Here is a 20,449-nt window from a genome sequence, read left to right as displayed (position 1 = left end):
TGCTGACACCAACAATTTACATGAAGAATTTCAAGCTTACCTGGGTGTATCCCAGATATGAATAGTGTTTATCAATGGAACCACCAACTCAAGACGGAAGCAAGCTGAAATTCAGTAGGGATAAATGTCAAGTCTTGTACTTGGATACAATCAACTTTACAAGCAAAACATGAAGGATGGGTAAACTGCAGGTTCAACGTGAGTCAGCAGTGTGAAGTAACAGCCAAAAAAGCTAATGTGATCATAGTCTGTATTAAAAGAAGCATAGGTTCTAGGAACAAAGGAACATTGTGTTCTCGGAACTTCATGTGGAGTACTGTGTTCAGTTCTCCTTTAAGAAGGATATCGATAAGGAGAGAGTGTCTAGAGTAGGGGTGGGGAACCTGTGGCCTCGAGGCCGCATGTGGCCTTCTAAGTCTTTGGGTGGAGCCTTTTGACTAAGTCCAAGTTTTACCGAACAAATTTTTTATTAAGGGGATTTGTTCTGTGAAGTTTGGATTCAGTCAAAGGGCCGCACTTGAGGACCTAGAGGACCATATGTGGCCTGGAGTCTGAAGGTTCCCACCCCTGCTCTAGAGGATGGCATTCAAGATGGTGAAAGAACTCGATACTGTAAGGTATGCTGTCCCTTTAAGACAAATGGAGCAGTTTATTGTTGAAAGGGAGAAAAGAATTATTTGTTTAAAAGCAAATATCTATATCAAATTAAAGTGTGTGTGTGTGTGTGTGTGTGTGTGTGTGTGTGTGTGTGTGTGAGAAAAAGCATTGCTTTTAGAAAGAATTTGAGCAGTTTTGGACAGAAAATGAATTGTGTTATAAATAGAAAGACTCAAATCACCTTGAATGCCTTAATTCTGTGTGAATACTTTTATATTTTAAAGAAGCCAAGAAAGATCTTATATTTATTTTAAAAACTAGAGAATTACAGTTGTAAAGAAACAGCATCAAAAACGCCAAAGGAACTAAAGCACTGTGTTGAAGACTTAGAATTGTAAAGCTTTATGGTACTTCGGCTCATTTGCATTATGATTAACAAGGGTAAAACTAAAAAAACTAGGCTTCATATAAACATTTGAAGACTGATATGTGCTTTTTAAAAGACTATCAATTTGACAGAGGAAATTTGAGGAGCAGTGACTTTTTAAGTGAAAAGTGAGTCACTGAGAGTATGGAGGCTCTTATTTAAGTCATTGAAATATATAGAAACCAGATCTAGTTTCCCAGTATAGGAGCCTTAGAGAAAAACCTGACATAGGAACCTCAGGAGAAGAACTGGAAATATAACTGAGGAGATGAAAAGCTGCTCTGTTGGACCTGTGGAAATTAGAAGTAGTCAGTTATGAGACAACTTCTAAGTTTGACTTATGGGAGAGGGAATTGACTCCATTGGCCAAGAACTTAAGTGATAGATATTTCCTTTCAGTGACACAGTCTTGCTATTAGTTTCCACCTTTGGCTTGAGCATAAAAAGCCAAACAGGATTTGTAACTGATTTTGTATCCTGGCTGGGTTTGTTTACTTGGCTGAATCAAACTGAGCCATATTGTTGGGAGCTCTGTTTTGAATGGTCAACACAAAACTTGAGCGAAGGAATAACTGGCTAGTCTAGTCTAAATAGCCTAGACATATAGACACTTTGATGTACTTTACAATATTGTTAGGTACTAACTGTATAAATATCACCCACCATGTTACCATGTGAGTGGCTGGTTTTATAGATAGAAAACTTATCTATGGGACCTTCAGAGTTAAGAGAAGTGATTAGAAGAATTGTTCAACACTCAAGGGTTACCCCCTAGGATTTTAGAGAGTTTGAGGGTAACGTTGTAGTGTTAGTCTATCTCTGAGAATTTAGACCTACCATGGTGAGGACAGGTTGGATTGAATGAGCCAATCCCAGAGAGTGAGTGGGTATCAACATGCCCCATGCAAGGGGTGCAATATATATACTGTCTTACAGAGTATAGATAGCTATTATATATCACCTCACCCTGTACTGCCATCATACTTCCCATTACATTTTAAGGTACACCATCGTGTGGTATATCTACACCCATTGATGATTTCATTGGCTGTGTTATAATCCAAAACATATGAAGATTGTGGAAGGAACTGAGCATATTTAGCTTGGAGAAAGGAAAATCCATAGTAGAAACACCCTATATGTGGGGTAAAGTACCTGAAGGGCTCTCATGTACAAGAGGGATTAGACCTGATTTCCTCTAAACCTCTTCCAGCTCTAAATCTATGATCCTATGATTTGTATGATTTGTTTCATCCCAAAGGGCAGACTTAGGAGAATTCCATATAAGTCGTTAAGTGACCTATTTAGGCTTTATGTCAAGGAAAACTTTTTTTTAACAATTAGAGCTGTCCAAAAGTTGAATGGGCTGCTGTAAGAGGTGGTGAGTTCCTCTTCTTTGGAGGTCTTCAAACAGAGACTGGATGCCCACTTGTCTAGTACATAGCGGAGATTCCTTTGGAGTATGGATTTGACAGGATCCTGCGGCGGTCTCTCCAAACTCTTAAATTCTGTGATTCTGCAATTCTAGTGTGTCCCATCTGGGAAAGATGCATTGTGGCCAGAAACCTAGTAAGGAGATGGGAGATAGTGTGTACTGGCCCTCTGGAATCCAGAGCAGGGCCAGTCCAGCTTGTAGCCCTTAGACTATCTCAAAGCCCACATGAAGAAGTGTCCCAAGCAGGGTCTGGCTGAGTTGTGGCCCTTTGAGACTATTTGAATGTTTTCGTCAGGTACAAATTTTCTGACTTGAGAAAATGGTACTAATGGTAAACTTCTTAAAAAAAAATTTTTTTGTCAGACTTGATTAGTCAATTTAATCAAATTGGCAAATCACATAGTCTGGCCTAATGAAAAAAGGGAAAATCAAGTGTGATTAGAGTTATTCATCACATATAGCATGAGGGTGGGGGTGTCATTGAGTGACTTGAAGGGAGGCAGAAAAGACAGCTCCAGTCTCTTGTTCTCCTCCCCTTCTCCAAAGGAGACTTTAATTCCTGCCAGAAGGATAATAGGGGGTTAGGGACAACAGAAATTTGGCCACTCTTTTCCTCACAGAGAGGGGACACCAAGCTATATGTATGTTTTCTCTTAAATATTATTAATCTAGAGGATGTTATTTTCAGGTTTGAGCTAACTTCTGGTTGTTGTTTATTACTGGGGGTAAGGAGGAAGATAAGCTTTATGCCCATGGTATGACTCTCTTCCTACCAAATAAAATGCCAGTTACACGATGAACACACATACTTAGCCAAGAAAACCCCTTTGTCAAAATTGGTAACAAGACAGAAATCAGAGAAGGTAAACAGATGAGAATCTATACCAGACAATAGAGAATGAAGGAGTTCTCCCATTGGGGGAAGGTAACTTAGCTCAACCAAGAGAGTTCCTGTAGTTTCTAGTGAAGCACACTGGCAGTAGGGACATGATAGAGACTGCCAGGTCTTATCAAGTCTTCCTGGAGTCTTTTTCTTCAGGACTTGAAGCTGAGGTTGCTCCCTTCTCTCCTTCTTCTTGAAGCTGGAAACCAGAAGCACCCGGGAGACAGCAGAGCCCGAAAACTGAAGAGAGAGAAGTTCTCTTCCTCTTGTCAACTCTGCCCCACCCCTCATAAAGGGCAGGACAATCGTCTCCACCAATAATGAGGGAGTCCCATACTAATGGTCTTTGGGACTGGGGTTACAAAAGGAACAGAATTGAAAACTGAAGGAAAAGGAAGAGTAGGGTCCAGGTTACAGCTAGATTAGGAACGATAAACAGTGAACTAGAAGAGGTGCTAGTAAAGGAAAACAACTTGAGAGAAGGCACTCTTTTTAGCGCTGGAGAGCCCACCTTTGAATGTCTGAAGTCGGAAGATTGGGAACAAAAATTTTTTGTTTATTTTCCTATCAGCTGTTGGAGAGAAGGGACAGTGGGAAAAGCCAGCTGCCAGCTTTTTCAGGAGTCAACTGCAGTTTCAAAAGCTTCAGACCAGGTATTTATAAGCTGAGATTTGAAAATCCCTTGTGGAGCAGCTAGGAATTGAAAACAATTTTTCGGTTCAAAGTTTGTATTTACCTAGAACTTGAGCACTTACAAGGCAGAGTTCCTACTTTCTGCTTTGTATATAATGAAAGGGACTTATTTATCCTATCCTGCTGGCGCGTCCTAATTTAAGTGCATTTTCTATACAATAATGCACATTTATTTGAATCATGGAGATTCAGAGGGAGGAAACGTGTTACAGTCAATGGAGAGAATGTGAAGGTACTGTTTCAGCTCAGGCAAGTGACGATATTCTCATTGAGAATGATACACACTTTTTTCTTATAACTTAGTGGGAAGTTAGTCATTACTGAGGGGAAAAGTAAACAAATTGACATGCAAGAGCAGGGTTTTGCACTCTAGACCAAATTTTTTCTTTGAAGATTGTTTGTTTTATAAAGTTCTCTTATTCTGGAGGTGGATAATAATCTTCACATCTTCTGACTTGAAATCATCATTTACTTATTATTTTTAATTTATGGAATAATACAAGCATTTCCGTAATATAGTATAATGAAAAAGATGATGGCACATGAAACTGCAAATCTGCTATGCACAACTTGCTATTCCTTTCAAATATACAACAAAATTATCATGTAAATTTCTTTTTTTACCTTTTTTTCCCTTCCTTTTCTCTCTCTCTCTCTCCCCACGGCTACCATTAGACACAAATAGGTGTATATCTATGTAAAATTGTTCTATACATATTTCTATTTATCAGTTCTTTCTCTGGATGGTGATAGTTGGCTTGAAATTAACATAATGTGAAAGAAAGTTTCACTCTGATCTGGTTAGCATTTCTAGGCCCACCAGTTAGTCTGTGAGCTCTTTGGGGCCAAGTTGCTTTATTTATTGCAGCCTTCTAGCACAGTGCTTTGTAAGTAGCAGATACTAAACAAAATGTTGAATTCATTTGAATTGTATTAAAAGAAGCATAGGTTCTAGGAACAGAGGAACACAGGTCTAGCTGAAGGCCAAGGGAAGTGTGCTAGGATTTAGCTAGGGCAATCTCCCTCATTTTACAGATGAGGAAACTTTAGCCAAGACAGCTTAAATAACTTGCCCATGGTCACACAGGCCAGAGTCAGGATTCAAACCTAGGTCTTCTGTCTCTAAATTCATCACTCTTTCAACTGCACTTTAATAGAAAGACAGCCTGAGTGCTGCATGGATATACAGGAAATACTTAAAACTCTAAAGGCCTTCAATGCATTGGGTAGATCCTCTGCAGAGTGTTTGTGGAAGAATAAATGGGTGTGCTGGTAAATAGGCTCTTCTGGGAAAAAAAGGTGCCTAGAACACACACTTTTAAATTTAAATTATTAACATTTGCTTCATCACTTTCTTACCTCTAGAAATCAACAAAACAATATGTCAAGGCCTGATTTGTAGCTTGATATCCCAAGTGTAAATGTTCATCTGAAAATTTAACAGTTGACAGAGCTAGCTCCAGGTCACCTCTTGATTACAGGGACAGAGGTCGAAGGCCAGGCACAGGTGGTCGAAACCTGTCTCTGCTTCTATCTGTCTTTCTCTCTGTGTCTCTCTCTTTCTCGCTGTCTCTTTTCATCCTAGACTGGGGAAAGAATACAGGAAGGAGTTGTGCATTTCAAACCTTGTCAAGATCATCTCATCAAGAAATTAGAGGAAAGGAGAAAAAGCTGGGGTTTAGGATTAGTCTCTGACTTTATTTCATTGCAGCAAGAGTTTCATAGCTGGTGCAGCCTCATTCCATTTTACCAGCTTGTTTTGTATCCCTGTACCTCAGACTTTGTCTCCACTATTGACCTCCTTTGACTACTTTGTCCAGGATCTCCAGCTGATTAGTAACGGCTCCCAACCTGGGCTGCAGCTGCAGTGGCTCAGTAGCTGTGGCAGAAACCACAAACAGCCAGTGACTATAGGCAGCTGCCTCTCCCTCAGAGAAAACCTAGTCATTCCAAACAGCTTGGAAGGAAGGCAGTACGAAAGTCACTCTCAGGGGGCAGCTAGGTGGCAGTGGATAGAACACTGGCCCTGAAGTCAGGAGGACCTGAGTTCAAATCCGGCCTTAGACCAAACACTTGACACTTACTAGCTGTGTGACCCTGGGCAAGTCACTTAACCCCAATTGCCTAAGGCAAAAAAAGTCTCTAGGGAGGAATCCATAGAACAGATAAAGGGTGAAGGAGTGAGCTGACCCTGCCCACTGCATCTCACCTTGTTTCTAGCCTTTTGTGTGGCTTCCTCCTGCAGTCTGGAAAGCATAGTGAGCTGGTACCTCTTTTTGCATAGTTTGAGGACTCAATTTCCACTGTGGCAGCCTTTGGGGTCCCTCAATCTCCCACATATGAAATGCATTGCAAACCTCCCCTAGAAATTCTATCTATTTATCTCTTTGTCTGTCTGTCTATCTGATGTACATTATAACAAAGATGGTCAAGAGACCTGAATTCCGGCCCCGGCTCTGCTACTATCTTAATAGAGCCTATCCATGGTTAGAGGGCAACCACTCCATACCACTCCCTCATGTGGCACAAACTTTTATCTGTGTCTTTAAAAGTTAACTTTTAAAATTATTATTGACAGTGACGTTTTCCTCCAGTTGTTCTCTCTCAGACTGTGAATCCCTGGGCAGGAGGGGGTGGGGGATGCCATAGAGATCGGCATTTCATGTATTGCCTCAGGCACCTGGAAATGCATTTAATATGGATGTGTGGTGATGGAACCTGATTATGTTTCAACAGTAAGTGTATAATTCCACTTTGAGAAAAAATGAGTCTACCATGTCATCCTTCTACTCTATAAATACCAGTGGCTCACTGCTGACTACATGAGCAAATATAAAGTCACCTGGTTGGCATTGGCATTGAAAGACCTTTCCAAAGTGGTCCCTTCCCACCTTTTATGCTTTTTTACACGTACTCCCCTCCATGCTACAGTGACCCACCTCACCCAATATTCTCTGTTCTTACTCTGGGCTTTGCACTCCTGTCCCTAGGCCTGGAATCTTCTTCACCTCAACGCCTCCATTTTTAGCTTCCTTGGCTTCCTTCAAGGCTTAGCTCGTTTCCCATTTTCTATTGGAGGCTTTTCCTGGTCTCATTTCCTCCCCCCACCCCCCACCAGATTAGTAGCCCTTTGCACAACATGTGTATATATATATATAATCTACAGAGTTCTTTGCATATTGCTTCCCTCCTTAGAATATAAGCTCTTTGAGGGCAGAGACTGTGTTTTTGTTTTCTTGGTTTCTCAGTACTTGACACATAGTAAGTGCTTAATAAATAAATGCTTGTTGATTGATTTATTTATTGATTTCTAACTGAAGCTGAAGATCTTAAGTGACATCTTGGACAAGTCATTTAACTTTGTGTCATATTTGCAGGAAATAGAGTAAAAGCACGTTTGGATTGCCAATCCCAAATTCTAAACCTCAGCTGAAAAATGCATAGGAAATTTTCTTTTTAAGATCAGGTAGAATAATGGGCATCATATTGCTTGTCTTCTCAATGGGTAGGGGAGAGGTTGAAGGGAGGGAATTTGAAACTCAAAATTAAAGAAAAAAAAAGAAAAAGATTGCATAGATAATTAGCTCAGCCAGGACTCAAAACCAGGTCTCTTGTGTCTCAGTCCGACGTCTTTCTTGCTAAACCATACCGCCACTTTAATTCCTTTTAATTATTTTTTTTTTAGACCTTCAGGTTTGATTGAAAACTGTCCCGTAGAAACTTCTTGAGTTTGGGATCCCAACAATGGCCCAGATAATAGTCCACCCAAAAATAGCTCTTACTGATGAACCACTATCTATCCGAGTGACCGGCCTGCTCCCTAACCAGATGGTAGTGCTGCAGGCAAAATTGACGAGCGAAAAAGGAGAGATCTTTTATTCTCAAGTGTTCTATAAGGCTGATGAAAGTGGAGAGATAGACCTGCAGCACGCAGCAGCGCTCGGAGGGGACTATGTGGGCGTTCATCCTATGGGCCTCTTCTGGTCCCTGAAACCGAAGAAGATTGCATCTAGGCTACTGAAACAGGATGTGATAAACAGTCCGTTCCTAGTTCAGCTATCAGTACATGATTCAAACATCATTTTCCATGAATCACCTGGATCTCTTAAGGCCAGTGAGACTGTGGAGAGATGGTACTCAGTACCTGGAGTACAAAGAATCCAGATAAAGGAAGGTCGAATTAGAGGAATTCTCTTTCTCCCGCCAGGTGAGTATTGAATGAGTCATTCTTATTCCTTAATTCTCAATCTAATTTCTTCTCTCTTTGATGGGCTTATGTCTCTCTTCAAACATATAGCTTAGAGGTGAGTAATAATATTCTCAGTCTCCTCAGAATTCAGCATGAGAGATTGTCTTTCGATCATACCCAGTTTGTAGCCAAGTCCCAAATATTAGGCTGATGTAAACCATTCTGGAGCTAGAGTTATGCCATGGTCACTTTCCTGCTAATAAGCCCTTGGGATACTCCTTCACCCTGATCAACAAAGTTTCCAGGCTCCATTTTAGCCTAGAAATCTGGAAAAAGCTCACGCTCACACTGTGGAACCCTAACCTGACCCCTGGGGCTCAATCTAGCTCCTGTTCTCATGTCTGAAATGGCAGTTCAGACTGAGGACCTATAACTGGCCTGGAACTAGCACACTGCTTCCATTCATCCGGGATCCCCCTTTTCTTCTTTGCTCTTTCACTTGGTGATACCATTTGCTTCCGTGTGTTCAATTCTCCTCTCCAACCAGATGGTCCCTATAAATCCAGCCTTAGTTTTCCCCCTGACTTCCAGTCCCTCAGCACTAACTGCCTGTTAGAAAAATCTGAAACAAACAAAATAATCTACTACAGGAGTATGTGAAGGAAACCCTTTTATGCTTCTCGTGAGAAGCGGGTACACCACACCCCAGTGGCATGTGTGCACTGGTACAAAAGTAGAGTTAACTTTTAAATGGTTAATAAAATCCGTACTCCTCCCATTTGAGCTGGGATTGGTCAGCTCATTTGGTTTATACTCTTCCTGAACTAGCCATCCCATGTTCCTCCAGGTTACTCCTTGTCAAGTTCACTCCTCTCAGATCATAGAGCTCATGTTCAAAAATGGCAGCTATCTCCACCCTCGGGTGTGTCAGTTAATCTCCAATGAGTTTATTAAGCAAGCACAGTGGAGAAAAGCCTTTGCCCAGTCCTTAACCCTGAGGAGGCTGCAACTGGTTTAGCCTCCAGGGCTCTGACTTAAAGCACTAGTTGTTTTGCAGAAGGTTTGGGGCACTTTCTGATTGGTTGAGGGACCACCCACAAGATCTTGGAAGTCCTCCTTAGAATTCCCGTGTTCTGCTGTGGAAGCCTAACTTCTAAACCTTTCCCACACTGCCTATTGGACATTCCAAACTGGATGCAATACTCAGTGAGGGCCAACTCAATTAGCCTAAAACAAAATTCATTGTTTTCCCTGCCCTCGGTCCCCAGCCCCCAAACCCCGCCTCCTTTCAGACTTCCTTATTGTGGAGCTCCAGTTGTTATTTAGTGGTTTTCACTTATGTGTGGCTCTTCATGACCCCATTTGGGGTTTTCTTGGCAAAGATACTGGGAGTGCATCGCCATTTCCTAGATTCTACAGCTCATTTCACAGATGAGGAAGCTGAGGCAAACAGGGTTAAGTGACTTGCTCGGGGTCACACAGCTAGTAAGTGCCTGAGGCCAGATTTGAACTCAGGAAAATGAGTCTTCCTGATTGAAGTCCCTGCACTCCATCCACTGAGCCACCTAGCTGCCCGTTATTTTCACGGTTGCCGAACAATAAATGTTTATTGAGTGATTGATTGTTAGACTGAGTCAATTGGGTTTGTAACCTTGTTGTCATTCTAAATTTCTCACTCTTACTCGGCCCACATAGCTTATCAGTTGCCAAATCTGGTTATTTCTCTACATCTCTCACATGCAACCCCTTCTTTCCACTTGTAACTTTATTCTAAGTTCAGACCTTCATCATTTTCTTCGTGTTCTATTGTGATAGTCTAAGTACAGCAGATAGAAAGAATGCTGGTCTTGGTGACAGGAAGACCTGAGTTTGAACCATTCTCAGAAGGTCATGCATTTGCTGTGTGACTCAGGGCAAGTCACTTGACCTCTCTGTGCCTCAGTTTCTTCATCTATAAAATGAAGGCTTTATACACAGAGTCTTCTATGGTTCCTTACAGCTCTAAATTTATGATCTATGATCCTTCTATCTGGTCTCCCTATCTTAAATCTCTTTCCCTCACCAATCCATCTTCCACCTAAGATAAAGAGAATTACCTGAAGTACAGGTTTGACCGTATTACTCCCTACTTGTAAACAGAAGTGATTCCCTGTTAACTCTAGGATCCACTACGAAGTCCTCTATTCGGCACTCAAATCTCTTCATGACTTGCCATTTCTTACCTTTCCAGTCTTTGAACACATTGCTCTCCTTCGCAGACTCTCTAGTGTAGCCATCTGGGCCTGCTTGTTGTTTCTCACCCAGGATCTTCCATCTTCCACTTCCATCCCTTTGCATTAGTTGTCCCTTATACTTAGAACTCCTTCCTTATCTTTGCCTCTTGGAACCCCTAATTTCCTTCAAGAATCAGCTCAAGAGCCATCTTCTACCTGAAGCCTTTCATATACCCATAGCTGCTAATGCTCTTCCATCAATAGCTACCTTGTATTAATCTTCTGTGTATTATGGATATACTCATATATGCACAGGTTGTCTCCCACATCAGAATGTAAACTCCTCGAGGGTGGAGTCTGTTTCATTTTTGTCTTTGTTTCCATAGTGCTAGTAGTGTTTGGCACAGAATAGGAAATTAATAAATGCTTGTTAATTGATTGCATCTATTAATATTGCTTCCAGTTTCACAAGAAGAGCTGTAACTAAGGTGAAGGTGGCTGGGCTTTGACCCAGGTTGGGAAATTTAGAGGCTACCAACATCAACAGCTTATAAGGCTGTTCTCTCTTTGCTTGGAATTCCTTCTTTTCAGTAGCTTAGAAAGCTTATGGTGTCCCAGAGTGTCCTACCCGATCCTTGCCTCCCAACTTACACCTGCCAATCTCCACCTTCCCCACAAGAACACCCCCGCTACACCCCTCACTCCACACATTTACCCAGAAGCTGTCAATCCAGTTTCTTAGAAACCTCATGATATTTCAGGGCAAGTCTTCTTTACTTCCAGAAGCCACACCCTAGGTGAGTATGCCCCTCCCCACTTGACACAGTCCTACAAATTGTTGGTTATGGCTTTGTTTTCCACTCCTACCCACCATCTATTGAGATTTGTGATGGGAAGCCTGGTGACCTGCAGATAGCTTGGGATACATTTTGTTGTGTAGGAGCCTGGTCTTTTTTGTCTTAGAGGTTTCCAACCACTGAGTTAAAAGAGATGATGGGGGTGGTGGTGGTGGAAGTAGCAGTCACCATCTTGTGAGAGGGCCTAGACACTGCCAGCCCCAAGAGCCATGAGGCCTGGCTTGCTTTTCTACTTTCTCACAGAGGCTTTATTGTGAAAATTAAGCTAAGTCTTTGGAACATGGTAAAAAACAAGCAAGCAAACAAACAAACAAAAAACACCTAGGAAGTGAAACATGCAATAAAAAACTGAAATCAACAGAAGAGGCTTATACTATATTCCATGATGGTGGTGACCATTTTCACACATCCCAAGAGAAAACAGAGAACAACGGGATCCTTTATCCATCTTTGATGACAAGGAAAATGGAAAAACTCAGGAGAGCAAGACTGAAACGACAGTTTTGTTGAAACCTTTGGGGGATGTAATCTCTTATAATAGGCTAGATATTATTGAGTCATTTCATTCAGAAGGCCTACGGCTTGCAAATCCTACAGTAGTGTCCATGAACATTCAGTGAAGTGAAGTGTCCAGAAATGACTGTACTTATGTCTCTGGAAATATTAAAGAAATTAGAATGGAAAGAAATTCCAAGGTAGCTATACCAGGTAGTGGAGAGGAAGTAGAATATAGCACAAGCAAAGCATTCATAGGACCTATTTACAAAAGTCCTGAGGAAAATTAATGAGATAAAAGAAAACATCACACACACAAAGTCACTGGTGGAGTGGGAAACAAACAGAACCCTTCTTCTGAAAAACTGGATATAGACCGTGAGTTATCTCAGTTTTACAAAGAAATTCAAGAGTCTGAAGAGTGAAAAAGAAGATTTGGAAGGCAACTGTCAAGAATTTAAGCCCCCTCAGGAACAATTTAGCTTATATTGTCAAGTCCATTACAATGACAATTTAAAATCTGATGAAGGAAAGAAAAATACTTGGTTTAGTACTATACATTCACCCTCTGCTGATGAGCAGTATTTTAGTAATGAGCCAATTGGTTGGAACACTGAACGTCCAGTTAATGGACAAATGGAACCTACTTTTTAACAACAGTTCCTTCCTTGAGGTCTGAATGGCAACCAGTGGAATCTTCTTTAGTTCCTCATGGCCTTTTTCCTTCTGGCTTTAATTGTCATTTAAATTTTCAAAGATTTAATCCCTCTCCATCTCCACCACCAAATGTTTTCCATGCTCAGATGTTAAATTATGTGAAATGTACAATGGATATAATGTAAACAGTGGCAACACAAATTGGAATTGTCCGACATTTGATCGGACTATTGTGATAGGAGGCACCGTATCATACAGGCCTCCAGAAATGACCACAGTGAACAAGATGGATGAGAAAGTAATGGTTTCTGTGAAACAAGAGAAGAATCTTGGGCAGACCCTTCTTTGTTCCACATGGAGAAAACAGACAGGCTTATAAACCAGCAATTCCAAGAGGAAAAGCTGAAGAAGTTAGAGGTGTGCCTGGTTCAGGGAAAATGACATTGTCTCATATTCTGCTTCGTCACAATCGTGGTGGCATCATCTTCAGCGCTGATGATTGTTTTTGGCATCAAAATGAGTATACATATAACATTAGACAACTTGGTGCTGCCCATGACAAACCAGAGCCGAAGCATGATAACATTAGATGATGTCTCTCAGGTTTTTGAATAAATAAAACAGGCCTCTGTGTACCTGCTCAAAAAAAAAAAAGAGAGATAGTGGGGTTCATTAGGTGAATGTTTCACAGTCTGTACTCAGTACAGAGGACACTTTCATTCAGGAACAAAATTGAGACTCAACAGAACAGAGAAAGGCAGAACCGCTTGTTCTCCCCTTTATATCTCGTCATTCTGTTCCTTTGATTCTGCCTCCCAACACTCCACTTCTCATCTTTACCTGCTTTTTTGCCAGTTCTTTGATTCCATCAAAGAAATAGGTTCAACACAGTTGGGATAGAGTCAGGACTTCTGCCTTAAAGATATCAGTTTAGGTTACAATCTCTGGAAACTCATGGCTACATAACTGGGTTGGTTCATGTGCTCATAGCTGAAATCAATGGATTGTCCTTTTCATTCTTTACCTCCTTCATATTAATTCTGAGCTAGGCAATTGTGTATGGCAAGCTTTGCTATAATCTCAAAGAACCTTTTTGCCTATCCAGAATTCTGGTTATTTTCATTCTATTATGGGTCAAGAAGGAAGTCTAGTAGTTAGACCTAGTAGCTAGAGTCCTGGCTTGGAGTCAGGATAGATCTGAGTTCAAATCCTGCTTCTGACACTTAGGAGCTCAATGACTCTGGCATGACATCTAGGTGCATCAGGCAGCTAAGACATATATAAGTCGTAGAAGGCTTGTGAGTTACTCTGGTAGTGAGTTCTCCTATCTGTGAAGTTACAGATATAGGTATTCAGAATGGGTCCATCAGCTTCAGCAGTTCTCCTCTAGAATCAGGAGCACTTAGTCACCAAGCATTTATTAAGTACAAGGGTAGGAATACAAAGAAAAGAAAAGTCCCTTCCCTTGGGCAGCTCACATTCTAATGGGAGAGACTACAAGTAAACAACTATGTGCAAATAAGATATACACAGAATAAATAGAGGATAAACTCAGAGGACAGGCAGTAAGAAATCAGCTATGTCTAGCACATAAGAGGAGACTGGGAAACTCTCTTTTTGATACCCAAATTCTGAATATATTGTTTCTTTACTCCTTCCTCTCTCTCTGTCTGTCTGTCTTTCTCTTTATTTTTTTTTGTAGCCTTATATCTTTTCTCACCACAATATCCTTTTAAAATTTTTTTCAGGGGAAGGCCCTTTCCCTGGAGTAATTGATTTATATGGTCACATTGGTGGACTGATTGAGTTTCGGGCCAGTCTCTTGGCCAGTCGAGGCTTTGCTACATTGGCCTTAGCTTACTTTGCCTACGAAGATCTGCCCAAAACCGCAGAGGTCGTGGACATCGAATACTTTGAAGAAGCTGCTAATTTTCTCCTAAGACATCCCAAGGTACTTTGAGCGCACAATTTAGTTTAACCTTCTCCCTAATTTCTCATGTAATCTCTGACTCCAAATGACTGACTGGTCCTCTTTTATATAACCCTTCCATTGGCGTGGTTTGCTTCTTCAAGCTTGTAAGTTCTACTCTAGAGGAAGACAGAGGTCCTCAATCAAGTGTTCACTTCTTTCTCTTCCTGCTCTACTCTAATCAGCTCATCTAGGTTTCTTTTTCCAAACCACTTAAGGAACATACTTATCTAGTGTTTATTTCAGTGTATGCTTTGATGTTGTTTATGAGGAATGAGACTTAGTATTATCATAGCCTCACTACAAAAGGGAGCATAGCTGAGTGATTAGAACTCTACACTTAGGTGTCAGGGAGACCTGAAGACCACCTCAGACTCTTATTAGCTATGTAAACACAACAAGTCATTGAACTCTAATGGAGGAGTATAATAAGAAGGCTCACAGGTGTGTTGTCAGGATTAAATGAGAGATGGTATAGAAGGGACTTGACAAAACTTAAAGCACTGTTTACATGTGAGCTATTATTATTTATAGTGTTCCTTTGTAAGTTAACTAACTGGAGAAGTCAACAAATTAAGAAAATGCTATAATGATATTATATACAAAATATGGATATAATTCCCACAGTGTGACAGAGTCAAAAGTGTGCTACTAGATGAAGAACCAAGGAAACTTGGTATCTAACTCTGTCCCTGCTGCTAACTAGTTACATGACCATGGGCAATTTATTTAACTTCAATGAGCCTCAGCTGGGTCATAGGCAGAATTAGAGAATGGGACTGAAGGGAAGATTAGGACTAGATGGTATTTAAGGATCCTACCAGTGATTTAAAAAAAAAACCCAGTGATTTTTTTTTTAATGTGCAAGTTTACTTCTAGATGATTTTGCTTTGGAATTTTGTTATGGTAAATGCATTACCTGATAATTATCCCTGGCAGTTGATCCAATTAATCCTTATAATCCAGGGAAATAGGTGCTATTGGTCTCATTTTATAGATGAGGAAAGTGAGGCTTTGAGAGGTTAAGTGACATGCACAGGTAACTATATACATAGGTTCCACAGGTAGTCAGTGTCAAAGGAGGATTTAGCCTCCTTGGTTCCTGACTCCAAATCTAGCCCTCCTTAAACTATACCCCACTGATATGTGAAAATGCTTAGCACAGTGGCTGGAACATAAATGCTTAATACATGTTTACTGATCGATTGATTGAGGTTAGATTTGTTTGGCTTGGACACATGGGGAGGGCAGATCTAGACATCATGATTGGAAATTGCCAGAAGGCAGATTGTGGTCACAGGTAAGGAACAATTACCTGGTCTGTAAAGCTAGTCAAAAATGAAATAGGCTGCCTTAAAAGAGAGTGAATTTCCTATCATTGGAAGCCTTTAAATGGAAGATGGATGACTTCTTGTAAGGAATATTATAGAAAAGATTCTTGTTTAGATGTGAGCTGGGCTAGATGGACTCAGAAGTCACATACAACCATGAGAGTTCATTATTCTTGATGTATACAGGAATTTTGCAAACTAGAAGGTCATAAGAACAAAAGAAAGGTGTAAAGTACCTTGAGAAATTCAAGGAGAGAGAATTTCTAGATGACAGCTGAAGCTGCATGGAAGAGATGGGCCTTGTAGGAAGTCAAGGATTTCAGCTGGTGGAGATTGGGAATTGAGGACAGGGAAGAAGCCCATTTTAGGGAAAGGATATGAACAAAGGCATGGAGATAGGAGGAGATAGAGAACAAGAAATGGTGAATGGTACTGTGTGGCTGGGATACAGAATGAAAAGGAGGGCATAGTGAGAAATAACACTGGAAATACAGAGTGTAGCAAAACCGTGGGGGTCTTGAATGTCAAACTAAGACATTTCTACTTTATTTGGCAGGTAATGGGGAGCCATTGCCAAATGTAGGGTCTGAGCTGAGTCTTGAAGGAAGCCAGGGAAGGCGGTAGGTGGAGGGGAGGAGGGAGAACATTCCAGGCATGGAAGATGGCCACAGAAAAGGAAGAGAGGAGGAGATGGATGCCATGTACAAGGAATAGCAAGAGGGCACATTGGTGCTACTGGACTGTAAAGTGTGAGGAGTGGAGAAAATAGTAAGAAGACTGGAAATGGAGGAAGGAACCAGGTTCTGAAGGGCTTTAAGTGCCAAACAGATCATTTTATATTTGATCCTGAAGGTTATAGGAAGCCACTGGAGTTAACTGAATAGAGGAGTGATATGGTCAGATCTGCATATTAGCAATCAGGCAGAGGATAGATTGGAATGGGGAGAGACAAGCAGGGAGACCCACTAGAAAGCTACTGCATTGAGTCCAGGTGTAAGGTATTGAAGGCCTGCATTTGGGTGGAAAAAAGGAGGTGTGTATGAGATGAGGGATGTCATTATGGTAGAAATGACGAGATGTGACAGCAGATTGGATAGGTGGAGGGAGTACAGCAGGGTGGTTGAGGATGGTATTGACATTTCAAGTAAGGAGGAAAGTGCTATCATTGACAATAACAGGGAAATCTGGAAGAGGGAAAGTTTGGGGGAAAGAAAATGAGCTCTCATTTGGGCATCATGAGTTTGAGATGCTTACAGGCAACTGGTGATATGAAACTGGAACTCAGGAAGGAAGTTAAGGTTAAATGTATAGATGTGGGAATTATCTGAATAGAATTAATAATTGAACTCATGGGAGCTAATGAGATCACCAAGTGAGATAGTACAGTGGGAGAAAAGAGCCCAGGCCATAGAGGATACCCATGGTTATTGAAAGAGACATGGATGAAGAAGCAACAAAGCAGTCTAAGAAGTTGCTGTCAAGACAGGTAGAAGGAGAAGCAGGAGAGGAGCAGGGTCATGAAAACCTAGAGGGGAGATCATCAAGAGAAGAGCAGAGTCAGGAAGGATGAGGATTGAGAAAAGGCCTCCAGATTTGGCATTCCAGAGAACATTAGTGACTTTGGGGGGAGCAGTTTTAATGAAATGAGAAGGCCAGAAGCCAGAGTACAGAGAATTTAGAATCAAGCAAGAGGAGAGGAAATGGAGGCATTGATTTTAGATAAGAGCCTTTTCTGGTTTTCCCCTCCTCCCCATCCCCCTCCTAGTGTCTTCTATTTGAGATTACCTTCCACCTATTCTGTATGTCTTATATGTACATAGTTGTTTGCATGTTGTTTCCCCCATTAGAATATAAACTCCTGGAGATCAGGGACCATGTTTTTGCCTTTGTATCCCCAGTGCTTAGCACAGTAAGGGATAATAAATATTTGTTGACTGACTGACTGACTGTGTCACCCTACTACTATTTGACCTAATATATTTGCTATTTCCAACCCACTTTTAAGCCTTTTTTCCTACTGCTCCTGATTGTGCTATATTCTAGCCAAACATTCAGTTTGACACTCTCCTGTCTTTATGCCCATATCTGTGAAATGGACTTCCCCCTGTAGCTCATATCCTCTTGAAATTCCTTCCTTATTATACATTTATGGGGTACAAACTTAGTTGGGCCCTCACTGCTGCTAGGCAATCCTATCTTATTCTCTTCATTTATTATTTTCAGTCAGTGCCCTGCCCCAGTTTCATTTCTCCATCTTTTAAATTTCCAACCAAAATGCAGACTCTTCATGAAGCCTCCTCTCCCCAGGTGGTAACAATGCTCTCTGCACTCATGTGGTTTACAACTGTTTCATCACAGGAGCCAGACCTACAATGTTGGATTTCTGATTAGAGGCCATCTAATCCAACCTTCTCATTTTATAGATGAGAAAAATCCCAGAGAGGTTCAGTGACTCACTTGAAGTCACACTGTATAGGGCAGAGAGCCTGAAGAAGAGACCGTATCTCTCCTCATTCCAAATTTAGTCTTCTCTACAGATGTGTATTCTTCCCTACTAGATTATAAACTTCAGAGGGGAGGGGGTTATCTAAAATCTCTATCACCCCCAAGCTCTTTACGCAGTCTAAACTGGGCATTTAATACATGTATGTTTACTTGAATGGCCCTTAATTCAAAATAGTTTATGAAATGTACATCATAAAATACTACACCAATGAAAGTTGTTATTATTCCAGTCCATAAGACAGGAATGCTAAGGGAAGCCAATGGAATCATTCTTGTCATTTTTATTATTTTCAGGTGCTTGGTCCCAGCATCGGGATCGTTTCAATAAGCCAAGGGGCCCAGGTCGGATTGGCAATGGCAGTATTCCTGAAGCAGGTGGCAGCCATAGTTTGCATCAATGGTTTCTTTTTTTCAGTTGGATGTATCAAGTATAAAAATGAGAACATTCACTCACTTAATGTATTTCTTGAAAGGGCAAGAATAAATGATTTGGGGCTACTAGAGATACGTTCTGTGTTAGGAAACCCTCGAGAAGAGGCAAATAAGCATGCTCTCTTGCCAGTAGAAAGGGTCCAGGGTCATATCCTATTCATTGTCGGAGAGAAGGACTGCAACATAAATAGCAAAGCTTATGCTGAGCAAGCAATGGAGCAGCTGAGGAGACATGGAAAAAGCAATGGCACCCTACTTTCCTATCCAGGAGCTGGGCACCTGATAGAGCCTCCCTATTCCCCCTTGTGTTTGGCCTCACGGAACCCCTCTATCCTGAGGCCTGTTTTGTGGGGTGGTGAAACCATCCCTCACGCTGAAGCCCAAGAACATTCCTGGAAAGAGATTCTAAAGTTCCTCAGATGTCACCTCAGCCCAGCCAGCAGCAACAAACTGTGAGGGGATGGATGGCCCCCAGAGGTTTGGCAGCCTGGCGAAGCTGCAGTGTTCTACAACGCATACAATGAAATATACAGGGTTACAAAGGAAATTAATGCTATGGAAATAAAGGTTGTTTTTTTCCCCCATCCAAATTCACGGTCCCCCTCATTTGGCAAATGAGGAAATGGAGTCCAAGAGAGGGAAAGTGACTAGCCTGCCCTAAATGAGTCTGTGGTGAACTAGTAGTGAACTAGATATCCAGATTTGACTAAATATTCATACCCTTCTTATTGGAGCACCTTCCGAGTCTAGGTACTGAAATCAAACTTAAAAACCTCAGACTCAAGGCCAGTTATGCTGGATTAGTAGAATGTAAACTCCATGATTACAGAGATTCTTTTTCATTTTTGTCTTTGTACCTATACTATAGATTTATCACAATGCCTCAAGGGCATGTAGTAGTAGCTGATTGATAAATCTTGAATTAGATTGAAGGAGGTAGTGTGGTACTGTGGAGACCCATGTAGCTTAGATTCACTTGGACCTGAGTTCAAATGCTAATTCTGCCATTTACTAGGTATGTGACTTTAGGCCTTATTTTTCCTCAAAGTAAAATGAGGGGATTGGACTAGAAATCTAAGGTCCTTTCAGATTCTGCAATGCTGGGATCTCCAAGTCTCATTTCTGCTTGAGGGCTATGATCCTATTAAATATAGCTTCCCTCCTACTTTCTCCTCCAATAAGTCAATTAGTCAATCTTTCTTCCCCCTTTTGAGAGACAGCTGAAATTTATTGGATCCTGGTGGTGGTTTGCTTATGTATCTTTCTCTTTCTTTCCATTCACATTGTCACCAGTTCCTTCTTGCTGTAGTCTCTTTTCCTTAGTACTGTGACTCATCTTATACACTACTGTATTTTCATTTCATCAGAAACCTTCAATGGACAGCTGGTTGATCTTTCTACTGTCCCCTCACCTCTGTGATGCTTTAGCCATTTTGAGTCTAATTCTTTTGGACTCAAAGATCATTCCTCTTCTCAGAGAAGACAGAATCAGCCAGGATCAGAACTAGGATTTTTTTTGTTCAGTAGAAAGAACTGAATTTGGAGTCAAAGAAACAAGGTTCAAATCCCGGCTCTGACACTAGCTGCATGGGCTAGTCACTGAGCAAGTCACTAGGCAATCTCAGGTCCTCAGATTTGATTGGATTGATAAAAGGAAGAATTTTTTTTTTAAACATTTACAGCTGGGGAATGGGCTGCCTCAGGAGACAGTGAGCTCTTCATCGATGGAAGTTAACATTTGGAGACTGAATGACAATTTGTCAAGA

At 41.2% G+C, this 20,449-nt stretch overlaps 1 protein-coding gene across 1 annotated transcript; it reads left to right on the top strand.

Annotated features, from left to right (window-relative positions):
* The first annotated feature begins 3,670 nt into the window (after positions 1-3,670).
* On the top strand, positions 3,671-19,631 carry BAAT (bile acid-CoA:amino acid N-acyltransferase). Its single transcript, XM_021002247.2, has 4 exons — positions 3,671-3,995; positions 7,721-8,242; positions 14,195-14,397; positions 18,546-19,631. Exons 2-4 carry the CDS (start codon positions 7,780-7,782, stop codon positions 19,137-19,139), a joined length of 1,260 nt encoding a protein of 419 aa, XP_020857906.1. The 5' UTR covers positions 3,671-3,995; positions 7,721-7,779; the 3' UTR covers positions 19,140-19,631.
* Positions 19,632-20,449: the final 818 nt, after the last annotated feature.

Source organism: Phascolarctos cinereus, unplaced genomic scaffold, assembly GCF_003287225.1.
Source record: "Phascolarctos cinereus isolate Bilbo 61053 unplaced genomic scaffold, phaCin_HiC Scaffold_4;HRSCAF=312, whole genome shotgun sequence".
Classification (NCBI taxonomy): domain Eukaryota; kingdom Metazoa; phylum Chordata; class Mammalia; order Diprotodontia; family Phascolarctidae; genus Phascolarctos; species Phascolarctos cinereus.
Note: the sequence above shows the minus strand (reverse complement) of the source record. Positions and strands in the feature narration are given on the sequence as shown.